Source organism: Hydra vulgaris, chromosome 05, assembly GCF_038396675.1.
Source record: "Hydra vulgaris chromosome 05, alternate assembly HydraT2T_AEP".
Classification (NCBI taxonomy): domain Eukaryota; kingdom Metazoa; phylum Cnidaria; class Hydrozoa; order Anthoathecata; family Hydridae; genus Hydra; species Hydra vulgaris.
This window is the reverse complement of record NC_088924.1, coordinates 14,014,839-14,032,443: the sequence shown is the minus strand read 5'-3', so window position 1 is coordinate 14,032,443 and position 17,605 is coordinate 14,014,839. Positions and strand designations below refer to the sequence as shown.

Here is a 17,605-nt window from a genome sequence, read left to right as displayed (position 1 = left end):
TGCGCCTAATGTGGATTTTTTAAATGAAATAAATTGATTTTAGAAAATGTCTGTAGACATTAATTGTCACACTAATTTACTGAGAACAGATATTGATGATGCGTCAAAAGGAAGAGGAAGAAGTTACAAGGAAGAGGAGACAATTTTATTTAGTAGGGTTCTTTTTACAGATTTTTACCCTTAATTGACTTCCAACAAATGGAGAAATGCTCAGAAACTGGCTTTACCTTGAAAAAAGCAATAGGTAAATCTAATCAACATTAGGTAAAATTAATTAACAAAAGCATTAAATTTTTTTTATGTTTAATGTTAACTTTTTAATGTTTTTTTTTTTAAGTATTTTAGCACCACACAGATGAACATCAAATTTGGTTGTCCAGTTGCTTCCAGGAAGACATTTAAGATGCTCCAGGTTTTCTGATGGGGTGTGCAGAGAGAACACCAAGCAGATAATTACTGGTGTCTGTATTCTGAGAGAGCTTGTCAATTTATGGGAGCAGGCTGGGTTTAACTATGTTTTCATTGTGACGGAGCAAACTATGAAGACCAGAATCACCAAGAAAATCAAGGATATCCACACTTTAAAAATGCTAAAAACACTTTTTTAAAAAAGAGCAGTGCTCTCTCTTAATAAAACAAGTAGGAAGACATAAAATTCTTGAAACCTTGTCTGAGAGGGGATATGATCAAATTTGCGAACATGGACAATAAATTTTGTGAAAATACTCACAGGGCACAAGAAAAAATAGTTAAGATGTCTGATAAAATCCAAAGACATGAAGATTAAAATAAGAAAAAAGAGATTAGCTATTCGGACAGTTACTTTTCAAGCACAGATAGTGACAATCAAACTGAGTGCGATGAACTATATTTACCTCTTTCAGAGTGACATCAAAGTTTGCCTTCAGTTAAGTATAGGAGATATTCTTAACAATTGGATTCCAATTATGACCAGATTTGGGATAGGCGTCAGGCCGGGTATGTGTCTTTTGTCTTTTCTTTACAAGTCTGGTGGAGTTAATATTGATAATATGTCGATATCAAGATCAACTCTAAACAGGATAACTCATATTGTTGTGGAGTCTGAGGCACAGATAATAATAGAGGAAAACAGATAAAATAAGAGGTTTAAAAATTGTGGTACATTTTGATAGCAAGATTTTGAAGAGATAAGATTCGGAAAAAGGAATATCTAAATATAAGGATAGAACTGCTAACAGCGCATCCTCACCAGAGTCTGGTCCACTAGACTTTTTTCTTGACATCTTAAAAATCGAAAGCCACAAGTGATGTAATCAAGCCATTGCAATTCGGATCAAAAAATGTCAGATCAGATTATCGAATCGTGTTCTGACACAACATCCAGTAACACTGGTAAAAATAAAGGTGCCGTAACCATTATTATTTCCCATGCCCTTAAAAGACCAGTTCTCTGGTTAATGTGCAGACATCACATTTATGAAAGGCACGTGGCTCATATGATGAAAGAGATTTTTGGTCTCACAAGTGGTCCCAGCAAAAAACTATGTAATTCTCCAAAATTTATGACCGCAGATTCACGAAGATGTAAACAAACTTGAGAGAATTGTAAAGTTTGACTGGTCTCAAGATGCTATCAGGCCCGGCTCATTACTGTTCAAACTTGCCTTGGATACTAAAGAGTTTTGTATCACAGCTTTTCATAAGAATACTTTTTAGAGAGGTGATTACAAGTATCTTTGTGAGCTTCTGGCATTTTTTCTAGGAGTTCATGAACTTTTCATTTAAACAGCCTGGAGCTCATCATGAAGCAAAATTTATGGCTGACTGTATCTACTTACTGGTTATTCAGATGACTCAAATGTACCACCATGCTGATTTCAAAACAGTTAGAAAAAATACAATAAACCATCTGAAAGCTACAACCAACTACATTGTATTTCTTCATGGACTCTTTTTTCTAAAAAGCCCTAATGTTTCTTAAGCACCTTCAAATGATTTAATTGCATTCAATATTGTTTTTCAGCTACAAACAATAGACAAGTTTAAAGAATTTGCAGCAATAGGAAAAGTTCTTTACCAAAGTCTTATGCGTCATACTTGGTATCTGTCTCTGCAACAAGTCATTTTTGCTCTTGCTGATAAGGATCTGAAAACCAAAATTAAGACCAACACGTTAAACAAGCTGCTTTCTTATGATATCCCGGAGTCGAAAGATCAGATTAAAAAGAGGCCTGAAACTAAGGTTGAAATTATTCCTACATCAATATTAGAAGACTTTGTCATTGAGCAGTCCTACCTTTTGTTCTTCCTATTGGAGATCTCTAAGAAGGAAATTCTGCTATGGAAAGAGAAAGGCATTGAAGCATGTGAAAATGAGGAAGTTTCACAGTCTTTTACTTACTTTTCAATGTGCGTAAGAACACTTGCAGTTGTAAATGACCGTGCAGTTGTAAATGAACGACACATTAAGTTAATTTAAGATTTCTTTGAGAGACCACCCAATGAAGACAGGCTTCAGGATACTCTCCATGTATTTTGTTCAATAACACAAAATATAAATGTGATTTTTAGTTCTTATTAATAATAATGATTGTTAATGTATAAGAAACACTTTTTATAAATTTATGTATTTGTAATTAATTAGTTCAGAGGAACCAGCAAAAGATTTCAAAGAACGCTACAATGAATTTATATGAAAAAAGTCATTTTTAAGTCAAATTTTACTTAATAAAATAAAAGTAAATTCACCTTAATAACCTTTTGCTTTAGCTAGAGACTTAATCTTTTTTGTCATTGGTATTTATAGACAAAATGATGCCAAATGCAGTATTCTGCATATTGAAATTCAATTTATGATACATTTTTGGGACACCCTAATATATATGTGTGTGTGTATATATATATATATATATATATATATATATATATATATATATATATATATACACACACAGTGGTTTTCATAAATTTAGACGCACTCATTTTTTTTTACATATATGTAAGAAAATACTTAAAATAAAAATAAAAGTACTACTGCTATGTTTGATATATAATTTAATAGAGGAAGTGAAACTTTATTATAGAGTACCTTAATTTTTTTTACAGGATGTTCATTACTCATTCTATACCAATTAACACAAAAAAGTTAATTGATAAGCTTGATTTTTATTTTATTCATAAATTTAGACGCACAATCAAAAAAGTCTTATATCTTGTTAACTGATAGTTAATTAGTAGTTTTTTTCCCATATTTCTCATTAATAGGCCTAAATTAATTGATTTTGTCAAAAAACCTTATATAAATATGACTTACCTGGAATTAGTTAATCATTATTTAATAAATAAACAAAAGTTAAGTTAGTTTTGCACTAAAAAGACGCGAAAAATGGGCAAAAGACGTAATAATTTGCCATCTTTCACTCAAGGTGAAAGATGGCAAATTATTGCTCACATCAAAGAAGGAACCAAAAGTAATAGAGAAATCGCCAGGTTAATTGGAGTTTCTGAGAAATGCGTTCGAACAACGAAGCAAAACTTTCTTCACACTGGTGGTGCCAATGAGAAAACGAGGCCAGTTAAACCCTTGTCAACCACCAGAAAGAACAATAGTGCCCTTTTTAGAGCTGTCAGAGCTAATCCAAGAATTAGTTACAAAGAATTGACCACAGAATTCAATACAACATGAAATACATCTATTTCTCAAAGCACAGTCTGTCGAATACTTATCACATACAAGATTGGAGTCTACTCTGCTTTGAAGAAACTGCTACTGCATCTATATGATAAACAATGGAGACCTAAAATGGTGTCGTGAAAGAAGGTATTGGGCAATAGAACAATGGAAAAACATCATGCGGAGTGATGAAAGTAACTTTGAGCTTATCAATTGCAAATCTAACATAACAGTCAAAAGAATGGCTCACAAAAAGTATTACGTCAGGTACATTGACCGACTGTACAAAGTGGAGGAGGCTCCATAGGAATCTGGTCAATTACAAAAGTGTTGGTATGTGCCAAACATACATCGGAAGAATCAACTCCAGAATATATGTAGAAGTACTGGAAAACAACCTAATTCCATCAATTGACCTGCTTATGCTCAATGATAAACCATAGAAACTTCAACAAGATGGCGCTACTGCACATACCGCATACTATCCAAAGGAGTGGTTCAACGATAACAATATCAAGACAATACCGTGGCCTCCATACTCACCTGATTTGAACCCTATTAAAAACATTTGGGCTTGGATTGAGCGTAAATTGGCAAAGGTTCAAATTTCCACACTTGACCAGCTGAAAGTTGTCCTTAAGGAGACATGGTATAGGGTCCCAGAAGCGATGTGCAAAAATCTTGTTGAGTCTATGCCAAGAAGAGTTCTTAAATGTATTAAAGCAATATATATATATATATATATATATATATATATATATATATATATATATATATATATATATATATATATATATATATATATATATATATATATATATATATATATATATACTCTATGACATCTAACAAGACAAAATTGAGTACAGATGTCAAAACACATTAATTTAATTTAACAGAACTTAAACTTAACTTAAAGAAACATTTTTAAAAAACCCACAAAAACGCAAATTAAAAGTTTAGAATGTTTTTAAAAACATTCTAAATGTTTTAACTTTTTTACCATAAAACATGTGCAGAGTGTTGCTACATCGACTATCTTATAGCCAGCTGCTACAAGAAAGTGTTGCTACATCAACTGAGGTTTTGGTCAGAAAAATTTAAAACACTAGAAATGCAGCACTTACTGAGGAAATTGAGGGAACAAATGGGAGGCAACAGTACAATGCGCACAATGGAAAAAATGGATGAAATTAAATCTGCATAAATAACATAGAAAAATTAAAAGAACCTCGCCAAGACCTGCACAATCTACACTAAACTTGATTATTCAAAATGTTCAATCCGCTAACATCATACTTGCACTCTCGAAATTCCTTTGCTTCTATTGGGTTATTGTCAGGAAGTTCAACAGGAGTACCACAAGGTAGTGTATTAAGCCCATTTTTATTTTCAATGTTTGTTTTATCAGTATATCCTATTATAGCTAAACATGGAACAAATTATCATCAATATACCAATGACACCCAATTATATACTTTCATTAACCCAGGAAAAGATAACATTAACAAAATCACTGAATGTGCTAATGCAGTCACAAAATGGTTTCTAGAAAATGATCTTCTGCTTAACCCAAGCAAAACAGAAGTTATCTTCTTTGGATCTAGAAAACAAACTGGAAAATTTAAAAATGATTCCAAACATACATCAAACAACACTAACTACAGTAAATTCTGTAAGAATCCTAAGTGTTACCCTAGGTTTAACACTCTCCTTAGACTAACATATAAATAATACTGTTAAATCCTGCAAATACCATATTTGTGTTCTTTGTCACATACATCAAAGTCTCACCAAAGCACAATGCAATTGCTTGTAACATTGTTAACTCTAAACCTGACTATTCTGACAGTCTTTTATCACGTTCTTATTAAAAAAATCTTAAAAAACTCCAATGTACTTAAAATAGTTTATTTCGCACCACCTCGTATTTTCCTTTCCATTTAAAATCAGAAAAATTGCAAAAACCTCTTCATTGGTTACCAATTCATCAAAGAATAGTTTATAAGATATCAGTTATTATATATAAAACTTAATAACCTTAATAAACCAGACCAGAAAAAGTTTAAAAACTTGAATAAAGTTTTTTAAAAAAATGATAGATTGCTTGCCCAAACCTAACCTCCAGTCGATGTAGCGACACTTTCTTGTATCATTAGACTATGAGATAGTCGATGTAACAGCACTCCCTTGCAGCAGCAGGCTATAAGTTAGTCGATGTAGTAGCACTCCTTTGTAGCAGCAGGCTATAAGATAGTCGATGTAGGAGCACTTCCTTGTAGCAGCAGGCTATAAGATAGTCGATGTAGGAACACTCACTTGTAGCAGCAAGCTATAAGATAGTCGATGTAGCAACACTCTGCACATGTTTAAAAAAAAATAAAAGTACTATTAATTAAACAAAATTTTAGTCATTATAATTGCGGTTTATTAAAAAACAATAACTTAATGTACTAATGCATTATTTCAATTGTTTTAACTTTTAGACGACACTAAAATGTCGCTTAATTGTTGAAGTCATTTAAATGTTGTTGAAAAAGACTTTTTTACCAAAAGTCTCTTTTGAATACAGTATAAGGATGTATATATATATATATATATATATATATATATATATATATATATATATATATATATATATATATATATATATATATATATATATATATATATATATATATATATATATAGTAACTATGTAGCATGACAGTCATAATACTTACTTTTTACCACTTCTGAACAAAACAACTTTGTCAGACTTAATGCAGCAAATGGCATGGTAAATAAAAAAATCATTTGATGTGTGTAATCAGCACATATTGATGTTATTATATGCTGAGTTTCATAGTTTTTCCTTGAAGCTTTACTAGCATATTTATGTTTTTGTTGTTGTGACGATCATAACTGTGACGGTCATATCAAAAATCCAATGCTCAAAAACAACAAATAAAACGTAACAATCAATGATGTAAGAAAAAAAGTATAAATGATTATTGAAAAACATGTATATTATGTTTGAAAAATGCACTATAGCATTATCAATCAAACTTCTCAATTAAGGATGTAGGACACGATTTTTAATGCTACACAACAGGACTGTCAAATCACGTTTATACAACCCTTACAACTTTAAAACCATGCTGTGGTATGATAAAATGATTTTTTTTTAATAAATTTTTTGCTTTAAAGTATTAATAGTTAAAAAAAAGAGTTATGGAGTTTAGTATGTAATTTAATAACTTTTTTTCTTTTTTTATTGTTCTTCCTCTTTCTCGCAGAATTGCCAATATTTTGTTAAATTATATTATTATTTTCAGTAAGTGTACTCAATACAGCATGTTTATAAGTAGAGCAGATGTTATATTGAAAACTATTTATTAACATTAAAGTTTTATGCAACAGAGATCATCAAATATTATAAACATATAAAAAAAAATATATAGTAACAATAAATATATTTAAAAAATAGTATGGAGTGTTCAATTTGATGACATTAAATTTAAATTACAAAATTATTTTCATATCAGCACTTTGACGTAAGGTTATTTAGATTATTAGGCAAATTCAAGAGTGATGTAATAATGAAATAATTTTTTGTTATGCATAAATTATAATCCAAAAGTTTTGAATAGTTCTGCTTGATCTGGAATACTCCATGTTAGTATAAGCTCTGTTCTTTACTTTAACATTTCCATATAAATTTGGCAAAATCAGAGGTGGTCTTACTTTCATTAAGAAAACAGTTTTTATGTTTATACCATTTATCTTTGAATGTTTTCTAAGAAAATCTTATGTAATCTCTCTTCTTAGTGATTTTTTATGTTGCAAATATCAATAAGGTTTTTATAAGGCCTTTTCCAGTGGGCTAGAAGTGGTTTGTTGACAATTATACAACTTTTATTATAAGAAGTGATAATTTTCTTAATGCTTGAAAGGCAGCTGTAACTAACCATCAAGTTGTAAAAGGATTAAAAGGACAAAAAGATTTCTATAAGGTTGAAAAGAGCTCTCAGAAAGGTGAGACATCAAGAAAATTTACATTTTTTTAAATTTGATCTGTTAAGAAGTTAAGATTGGATATATCTCTTTGATAAGATTTTTCTTATTATCAATTTTTTTCTATTGATGACCGATTGTATTATATCAAATTTTGCATTACAATTTTATAAAAATTGTTAAAAATCAACTATACAAAAATTGTAATATATAGAAATTTTTAATTAAAAACCTCAATGTCATCAAAGTGGATGATATTAGGATTTTTACACTCCTTAATATTTTTTGTCATATATACATTTTTTTACAGTTTATCTGATGATTGCTATTGAAAAAACTTAAAAGATTTAATTTAATTTTCTTTTAGTTAATTTTCAAGCAAACTTACTTAAGTTATTAAAATATTTATTCAATATTTTGTTGTGTAATCTTATTTGGCCCACAGACAATTCTGGAATGCCTACCTAAAGATATATTTCTAGTTACAGAGCTGTGTAATAATAGCAATAACTTTTTTTAGCATATAGATAAACAAATGACTAACCAGCAATATAAATTGATTGTATCCCATCATCCCATCCTCTAAACTCACTCCTTGAAGATAATTCTATATTTGATTTAACTTCAAAATTGTAGCACACTCCAAGTAATTCCACACCACTGCAAAAAGTGACATCTTTAGAAGGTTTTTTTTCATTAGGAATTTTTCTTAAAACATCAGTATAAGCCATTATGGTGGGATATTTATTTGGTGCAGCATAATATTGACTAATACAAAATCGTTGCCGACTAAAATTAAAATAAAAGATTTGTAAGATGCAAATAATTAGTGTTAAGCAAATTTAAAAATGTCATTAAAAATTCATCTTTAAATGTTAATTTATTGTGAGGATTTGTAAATTTATGACAAAAATTTTAAAATGGATACTGTAAAATGTGCTATTTGTTATTTACTAATTTTTTTTTTTTTTTTTTACAAAATACAAATATTTCTAAATAAGAAATTAAATTTTTTTTTTCTTATAGTTACATTAATAAACTATTAGTAAACTAAATACCATATAATAATAACAACTAATATAATTAGCATAAATTAGTATTAATTAATATAATTAATAATTAATATAATATGGTATTAATTAATACAATTAGTATAAATTAGTAAACTAAAAACATACTGATTATTGATTGGATCAAACAAAAACATAAGAATTTCGACGTCAGAAAGTCTTTCTTTTTCACTCAATAATAAAACATTTTTTCCAGTTTTTTCTAGTTTAAGAGAACTGAAGAGACTAGCCATGTCAGTAATAAGCAACAGCCTGTATATGGAGAGATCAGAGTACAGATTAAGAAATTGCAAACATTTTTCGGATTTCTTAATATTTGTATCACGTATTTCAGTTGTAATGACAACATCTGTAATTGAACAGTCACAATATTTATTAATCTCATACTTTAATTTGCCGAAGAAATCCAAACCCTAAAAAATAAAATAGCACCTCATAACAGATTAAAAAATGAAACTACTGTAAAAAAACATAATACAATTGTAATATTATTTAATACAATTACAGTTTTATTTATTAACCAATTGTTAATTAACTAAAACTTTTTCTTGAGTTCAAATGTTTTTGTTCTTTTAGTTGGCTGTTTAAGCTACCAATTATTATGCATAATACAATTCTAATATTATTTAGTAGTAATAATAGTAGTAGTAGTAGTAGTAGTAGTAGTAGTAGTAGTAGTAGTAGTAGTAGTAGTAGTAGTAGTGTGCATATATCAGGGTGTAAATTAGCCCTGTGGAGTCCCGTCAAATGTGGTATTCTCAAATGCTCATAAAATTAAATTCCTAATTTAAAAAATCCCATTCTCCTAATAAAGTTTGCTAAATCCTAAATTAAAATATAATAATAATTCTCAAAATTATAGAAAATTAATTGTTATTAAATACTAATAGAAAAATAACATAAGAAATTCTAATTTAGTAATTGCGTTTACCTTGAAACAAAATGGTTGTTATTGGTATAACTACGCGATTAAATAAAGGTGAGTTTCCACTCGTCCATTTTTTCACAGGAACAGGAAAAAGAAAGGAAAAATAATCACGTGGGTATGCGTATAATAAGTTTTAATTTGTTCAAAGTAGAACTATGCCTGCTCACGTGATTATTCTTCCCTTTCCTATCCCGTTCCTGTAGAAGAACAGATAAGTGGAAACTCACCATAACTGTGAAAATGTCTCTTGGGAAAAACTTCTTGAGAGTTGGGATTTTCCCAGCAATTTTAGGGATTTTCTTGGCAACTTGTTTGTAAAATTTATTTCTCAAAATTTGCTAATAATTCTTTGCAATGCCTTTTAACAACAGCAAATATTATACAAAAAATTAGCAAGAAATAAGGTAAAATCTAAAAAAATAACAAATATGTTTGGTTTAACATCCGCAAATGCTATTTCTTTAAAAGTTTCACCTATTTTGGCTGAAAATTAAATTATCATGGCCAACAACATGGGTTTCAAAGTGGAGGGGCACAATTGTCAATTTCTGAAAAACGTCCTCTATATCTAAAAAATATAAAGTCTTACTGCAAACTCTATTTCAAGTAGTACATGCGGTTTGTCAACTAAGTTTATTCAAAATATCGAGAAACCGTTGGCGTCAGATACTTTGGAAATTTTGATCAATGCAAGTATTTGGGTAAGTCTTTTAGTTATCGTCTTTTTTGTTTGGAAGTTTATACTAACTAAATTAGTATAAAAGATCAATTAGTTTATACTAACTAAATGATCGCATCAACTATTATCTTTTTTTACTTATCGGCATCAACTAAAATCTTCTTTTATCTACCTACTATTAGTTTTCAGTTAAGTTTTTAAAAAAAAAACACCATTAAAATATAAGTTAATTACAAAAAATGCTTTATGATTATAATAAACTGGTACTAGAAATTTATTTAACAAGCAAAATAGATTCCTTTACTTTACTGCTTGCTTGGATTTAAAACGTAAATTAAATACGCCTAATAATAAAAATGTTTTTTTATTACAACAAACTTTTACTATAAATTTAAAAAACAAGAAAACTGGCTTCACCACTTGCTTGAATTTAAAAAGTAAACGCAAATTTGAATGTTTGAATGAACTATAGTCTTAATAACATTTTATGACTATGAATGAAAAAATAATTCCTAGTGTATTTCGTTGGAACAATAGCGTGCAATCGTTTGCAATCAATATTCTTAATACAATTTATTTTATGATGGTAAAAGGTTCGTCCATAAAGGGTTTCCTTTATGTTTGAGAAATGTGTTAATGATTTAGTTGTTTTCTCGATTTGCTTGTGTATAAAAAAAAAAACATCAATGCCCACCAGTGAAAAAGAAATAGACATTTAAAAGAATATTCTTAAAATAAAAGCAGCAATGATATATTATGATTAAAATCAAATCAAATATATAACTCTTAATAAGAAATAATATATACTGATTAAAATAATATAAAAATATATAACTCTTGATAATTGAAGTTTAATTTGTGTGTTGTTGTGAAGTCAATTTAATTTTGTGTTGATTTCATATTCGTCTTCAATAAATGTTACAGATGGTATTTTTCATTTGGAGTAGAAAAGGAAAGAAGAAAATGAAATGACCCAACGCATTCCTGGAACACATTTTAATCTTGCCGGGGATGCGAGGGGGAGGGAGGATCGAGATTAGGAAATTTTTTGACAAATTCGCATTTTAGTCAAAACACTGTATCAAATTTATTCCAGGTTAACACCCTTTAAATATATATACACACACACGCACACACACAGATATATATATATATATATATATATATATATATATATATATATATATATATATATATATATATATATATATATACACACATACAGTACTGTGAATAAGTTTAAGACCACTTACATTTTTTCAAAAAATCCCGGAGAATTCTTTTCTAGTATTTAAGTTTGTAGTCCTAAATTAGAAACTTATTAAAACACATGTATTTCACACAAAATATGGAATAATTACTAGTTAATGTCAAACTTCATAAAAAACGTCCTCCTTTTGCATTAATCACAGCCAATATTCACTCGGGAATAGATTCAGACAAATTAGTTATTAAATCCTGGGGTATGTTGAGCCATTCTCTTTGAAGTACTTTAATACATTCTTAAGCATTTCGACGACCTTCTTTCTGTCCAGGTAATTCCAAATATACTCATTTAAACCTAAATCTGGACTCTGGGGAAGCCAAGTCATCAATTCCAGTACTCCTTTTTCTGTCATTTCATTTAAATAATTTTTTGCCACTTGAGAACAATGTTTTGGATCATTATCCTGCTGCAGAATAAAAATATGACATATTATTCTTATCCGGATGATACAGCATGGTGCCTTCGGATATCCACATAACGTTCCCTAGTGAGTTGCCCCTCTATTTTGATCAAATCAACTACTCCAGATGAAGATAAACAGTCCCAAACTTGTAAAGAGCCTCCTCTGTATTTAATAGTAGGGTTTAAACACTCAGGCGGATAGGCTTCTTCAATTCTTCTTCAAACATATTGGCGTCCTTTTGTTCCAAAAATTTTGAATTTGGACTCATCAGTGTACAGAACCCGATTAAACATTTCCTGGGCCCAATCTTTGTGTTGTTTTGCATATTCAACCCTCGGAATTAGGAAAAACGAGGTCAGCAATAATTTGCCAACCTCAATTTTTTAGAGGTCAGTATCAGGTTGGCAAAAACTATTTGATACAAAGGTCTTACCATAAAACATAGAAATGAGGTCGGCAACTTTTTGCTGACCTCAAACACTTTCAGGTCGGCAGTTAGGTCAGCATTGCCAAATGCTGACGTTAATTCTGATGGTAGTATATTTACATCATTTTTCTTAATTGCCACACCGTAATATTGGTTTTCGAATTGCAACACACCCACTTAATCCCGATTTAAGTAGGTGCCGTCCAATAAAAGAAAAGCTGACATTTTCACCCGGTTGCTGTGTTAATGTCTTTTGCCAGCTCGGTTGATGCTTTTTTTGTATTTCTTAAAGATAGGGTTTTTAAATATTTATTGTCATCATTTGTTAGCTTAGGAGGTCTACTACTTTTCTTTGTGTCTTCAAGGGAGCCAGTTTCACTGATTTCTGTAACAGCATCCTTCGAATATCCTACTTTGGATGTAGTTGTTATAAAACTTTGTTTTAATAAATAAACAAACAAATCCCTCATGTTTCCTCATCAATTTTGTTTATTTATTCAAAATAATATATATTCTTTCAACTTTTCTTATATATTATTAAACTTAAGTACGCTTTAAAAAAATTACATAGGAAAAAAATTGTAAACACGTCTAATTATACAAGTGGTCTAAAACTTATTCACAGTACTGTATGTGTGTGTGCGTGTGTGTATATATATATATATATATATATATATATATATATATATATATATATATATATGTGTGTATGTGTGTGTGTGTATATATATAAATATATATATATATATCCCTTTGACAAATAAAACAATTGCAATTTGGAAATTTGGTATGTCCTGGCCTAGGTTATGTTGTAGCATGTTGTATAATAGCTGTCCTGGCCACAAAAACACCTTTATGTTCTGTTGGATATTTTTTAAATAATGGTTGCTAGACCTTATGCGCAGAATTAATGAAAAAAATCTAATAACACAAATAAATTAAGAAAGCATCCTTAAAGGAAACACTTGTTTAAATTTTATTTAATTTTTTTTAAAAAAAGACATTGATTTAGCTTTATATAAGTTTATTTTAACTATTTTTAAGTCTTAAATATTTAATGTTTATAACATGTTTTTGTTATAGACTACTTGTGATCAGGTTTGGATAGGAATGGCATGCGATTGAACGCTATTGCTGACCACGCAAATGATTTTTTTTATTGACAACTTGACCATGAGTGTTTAGATGTTTTAATGACTTAAAGATTTCAGAAATGCGATAAAAAAAGAAACCCTAAGCTAAACTTAAACTAGTAAAAAAAAAAAAAACATTACAGAAAAAACAAAAACAATCCCTTACAAATAAGATAATATATAAGCTTTAAAATAAAACTTAAAAAATTCAAACTCAAAGTGAAAATAACTTTTTGTTACCTTTTTAATTGGGCTTGAATAAATTTACTTTAAAACCTATCTTTTGAAACTTTTTATTTAAAGTTATGCAAAACACTTTTACAAATTATTTCTAACGATTGTTAAACAAATGAAAAAATTTTATTTAAATTTTTGTCAATTAAATTATTGAAAAGAAATAAATATAATATTTTTAAATTGTAAACATTTTTTTTAAAAGTTTAAAAAAAATTTTTTATATAATAATGACGTAGCCTCTTTAAAATAGTAATTTTTAATCACTTCATTTGTAAGTCAAGTTTTAAAAAAAAGCTTTTAAACAATTCTTTGTAAAAATAAAAAAAAAAAAAAAAAAAAACAAATTAAATCATTGCATTGCAACGGGAAGATTTTAATTTAACTTATTCATAATTTAAAGTAACCTAAAAAAAATCTTTTAAAAATTTTTTAGAAAGACCTTGAAAAATAATTTCAAATGTTTAAATCTATTATAAAAATACATGCCTACTAAAAAAATTTAAATATAATATTTAATTTAAATAAAAAGCATTCATTTTAATCATAATTAATTTATTTAAAACCTTCGTGTAAAATAAAAACTTTATAAAAGATCAATGATTAAAAGTTATTCATAAGGTAACAATTTTTTAATTGCATTTTAATTATTAAAACATAAAAACAGCTGTGGTCAAATTGTAAAGAAAAAAAACTATATGCATGGTCAGTTACAGCGCATGATTGCACACCATTTACAGTATGGTGCAAAACTGAACCAGAATGCATAATATTTTTATTTTCTTATAAAGAATTTAGCATTTTGAGAATTAATATTGCTGGTAGGAATTATTATTAAAAAAACAATTTTTATTAAGTATTTATTGAAGAAAAATATTTACTTACAAAATAATAAATGAAAAACATGGTGAATCAATTTGGCACCACGCGAAAAGAACTGTCAATTTTTGTCAATTTTTAATATTTTGTCCATAATCCTTTAGCTTTTTTAACTGCTACTAATCTTCTATTTGTGCTCTTTACAAGATTTTCGCAAAAGTTTAATGAAATATTTTCCCACTGTTCTTGAACTCGTTCATATAACACATTAATGGATGTTGGAGAGTCAGAATAGTTATTAAAGAGTGCTTTTTTTAATTGTGACCACAAATTTTTTATTGGGTTCAAATCAGGACTTTGTGCTGGCCATTCTAGCACTTGAAAGTCCTGCGAAGCTAACCGATTCTTAACCATTTTAGCAGTGTGCTTTGGGTCATTGTCCTGTTGAAAGATGACCTCATTTATTGGGTAAGGCATATTTTCAACAGTTTCCAATAATTCATGCTGTAAAATATCAAGATACATTTCCTTATTCATGTTTCCAACTATTTGAATTGGTCCCAATCCATAAGCCGTCATACACCCCCATAGTTTAATATTGCCTCCCCCATGTTTTACTGTCTGAATAAAATCTTTTTGGGTTAATGGTTCACCTTCTCTTTTCCAGCTCCATTGGCAGCCATCAGTGGTATACCGATTAATTAGTTTCATCTGACCAAATAACTTTCTTCCAATCATCTTCGGTAAAGTTTTCATATTTTTTTACAAAGTTTAATCTTGCTTTGATATTTTTTTTACTAAGTAATGGTTTTTTTTTCTTTTCAATTGCTCAAAATTTACTTTTTTTGAGATCTCGCTGCACTGTCCACCTGCTCACATTTTTTCCTATATCACGTTGCAAAAGTTTAGCTGCATGAGATGTCGATTTTGCTTCTCCAGTAGTAAAATATCTGATTAGTCTTCTACTGTCTATCGCACTCAACTTCTTTGGTCGACCGCCAACATTTTTTTTTAGAATATGTCCACATTTTTTTCTAATTCGTTGCACAGTACTTTGACTAACTTTTAATTTAGAAGCAATTTTACGAGTTGTATTTCCTTCTTCGATTATCTTTTTTATTAAATCACTTTTGTCTTTGAAATTCCCATTATATTAAAAAAAACTATCAAAAACTATAAATTTAAACAATAAAATTTATGAAAATAGAAAACTATTTTAGATATAAATATAATCAATTGATTTGCACACAAATTTATTTAATTAATTTGAGAAAAATAATAAAGATATTGCCTTCATCAAGTATGGTGCAAAACTGAGTCAAAAGATGTTTGTCACTAGATAAAATTACTTGTGCATTGGGGTACAAGGAGGAGGCGTAAAAAGTTGTAAAAATTAGCACTTTACTACTGTAATAATCCCGACAGCGCTAATATATTGAAAAATAAACCATAGTTTTGTATTTTTTTAAAAACTCTGGTTCAGTTTTGCACCATACTGTATGTTCAAGACTGTGTGATATGTGAAAATTTTAACTCATAACAAATTTGTAATGTATTATAAAAGGTCTTAAATATGAGTTTTCAGGAAAGAAGGATACACATAATAAGAGCTTTTACACTCCACATATGAAATTGTTCTAAATTTTTTATCTCAGATATTTTATAATATAAACATAAACATAAAAAATTTTAGACTTATAAGAGTTTAAATAAACTTATTTATATAATAATATTGCTAAATCAATGTCTTTATGATGAAAAAAGAAATCTAACAAAAACAACAGTTTCTTTGAAGAATGCTTACTTAATTTTTCTTTGCATTTACTTTTTTCATGCAATTCTGCACATAAGGAGTTATGACATACTATTGAGATATAAAAACGCATCAAATGATCTGAACTGTGAAGATTTTTATTAAAACATATAAAAACAAACCGTGAAAACTTGAGTGTACAATTCATTAGCTTGGTCTTCAGTTACTCCTGATTCACGAAACTGGTTAATTGAGTTACGAATAGATAGCATCATTTTTTTCAAGCCTTCACCATCAGCTTTTAGCTCCTCAGCACGTGCATTAGTTAGTGCTTCATTAATTACACGTTTTAACATTGATTCTTGACTTTCTTCTGCCTCTGAAGAGATTTTTTTAAATACAATTTTAAATAATAAAAAAATAAATATGTAGGTAAAATTATACAAATAATTTTTTTACAATTCTGATTCACTCCCAACAAGGCTGCAAACAAAAAATTTTAAGTTGGGAGTTACTTGGAAAAAAAAAAGAATAGAGCAAGGAAATCATTGACAGACTTTAGAAGTTGTAAGTTGTATAAGTCAGGAAAACATGAAGATGGGAGAGAGATCCAAAGGGTTAAAGAGCAGGGAAAAAAACTAGATGAATAAAAATTTTTATACCATGCAGGGACAGCTTCAATAAATGAATTACACTTTGCTGAATGATAAGTCAAGTGAGAATAAGTTTAAGTTCATGGAACTAGAAATGTTTGCTCCTTTGAACAGCAAAAATGATAGTATTTGTAGAAAAGAGAAAGAGATGCAACTTTAGGATGATGAAAAAGAGGCTCAAGCTTAGCAGATAGAGCGGGTCCTACTACGTTTACAATGCATTTTTGAACATTGTCTAGAAAAAAAAGAGCATATAAGAAGAACCAGCCCAAATATGACAATAGTATTCCATACAGGGATAAATAAAAGATTTGTAAAGACCTTAGCATATGCTAATTTAGCAATCCATTGTATATATGGTTTCTATGAAAGGTCAGTAGTAAACGATAATCCAAGATGACATAAAGAAGAGGACTCAGTAAGAGGGTTACCCTTCATTAATAAAGAAATGTTAACAGTATTGCGATAGTTGTTTGCAGTAAATAACTAAGTTTTGTTGGAGTTTAAATTTACAAGCCACTGCAAGCCAAAATCTGTTTAAAAAGTGAGATCAGATGCAAAGTATAATGTTGCATCATCAGCAAAAAG

The 17,605-nt window shown here is 28.8% G+C and overlaps 1 protein-coding gene across 4 annotated transcripts in view; it reads right to left on the bottom strand.

Moving 5' to 3' along the window:
* The window catches only part of LOC136080597 (uncharacterized), an 85,275-nt gene that overhangs the window by 25,288 nt on the left and 42,382 nt on the right, over nucleotides 1-17,605 (bottom strand). For all 4 annotated transcript variants that reach the window (XM_065797447.1, XM_065797448.1, XM_065797446.1 and 1 more), the window contains 3 exons: nucleotides 16,547-16,743; nucleotides 8,830-9,134; nucleotides 8,196-8,440 (listed from right to left, as the gene is read on the bottom strand). In XM_065797447.1, coding sequence (XP_065653519.1) covers nucleotides 8,196-8,440; nucleotides 8,830-9,134; nucleotides 16,547-16,743 — 747 coding nt within the window. The remainder of the gene's footprint in view (nucleotides 1-8,195; nucleotides 8,441-8,829; nucleotides 9,135-16,546; nucleotides 16,744-17,605) is intronic.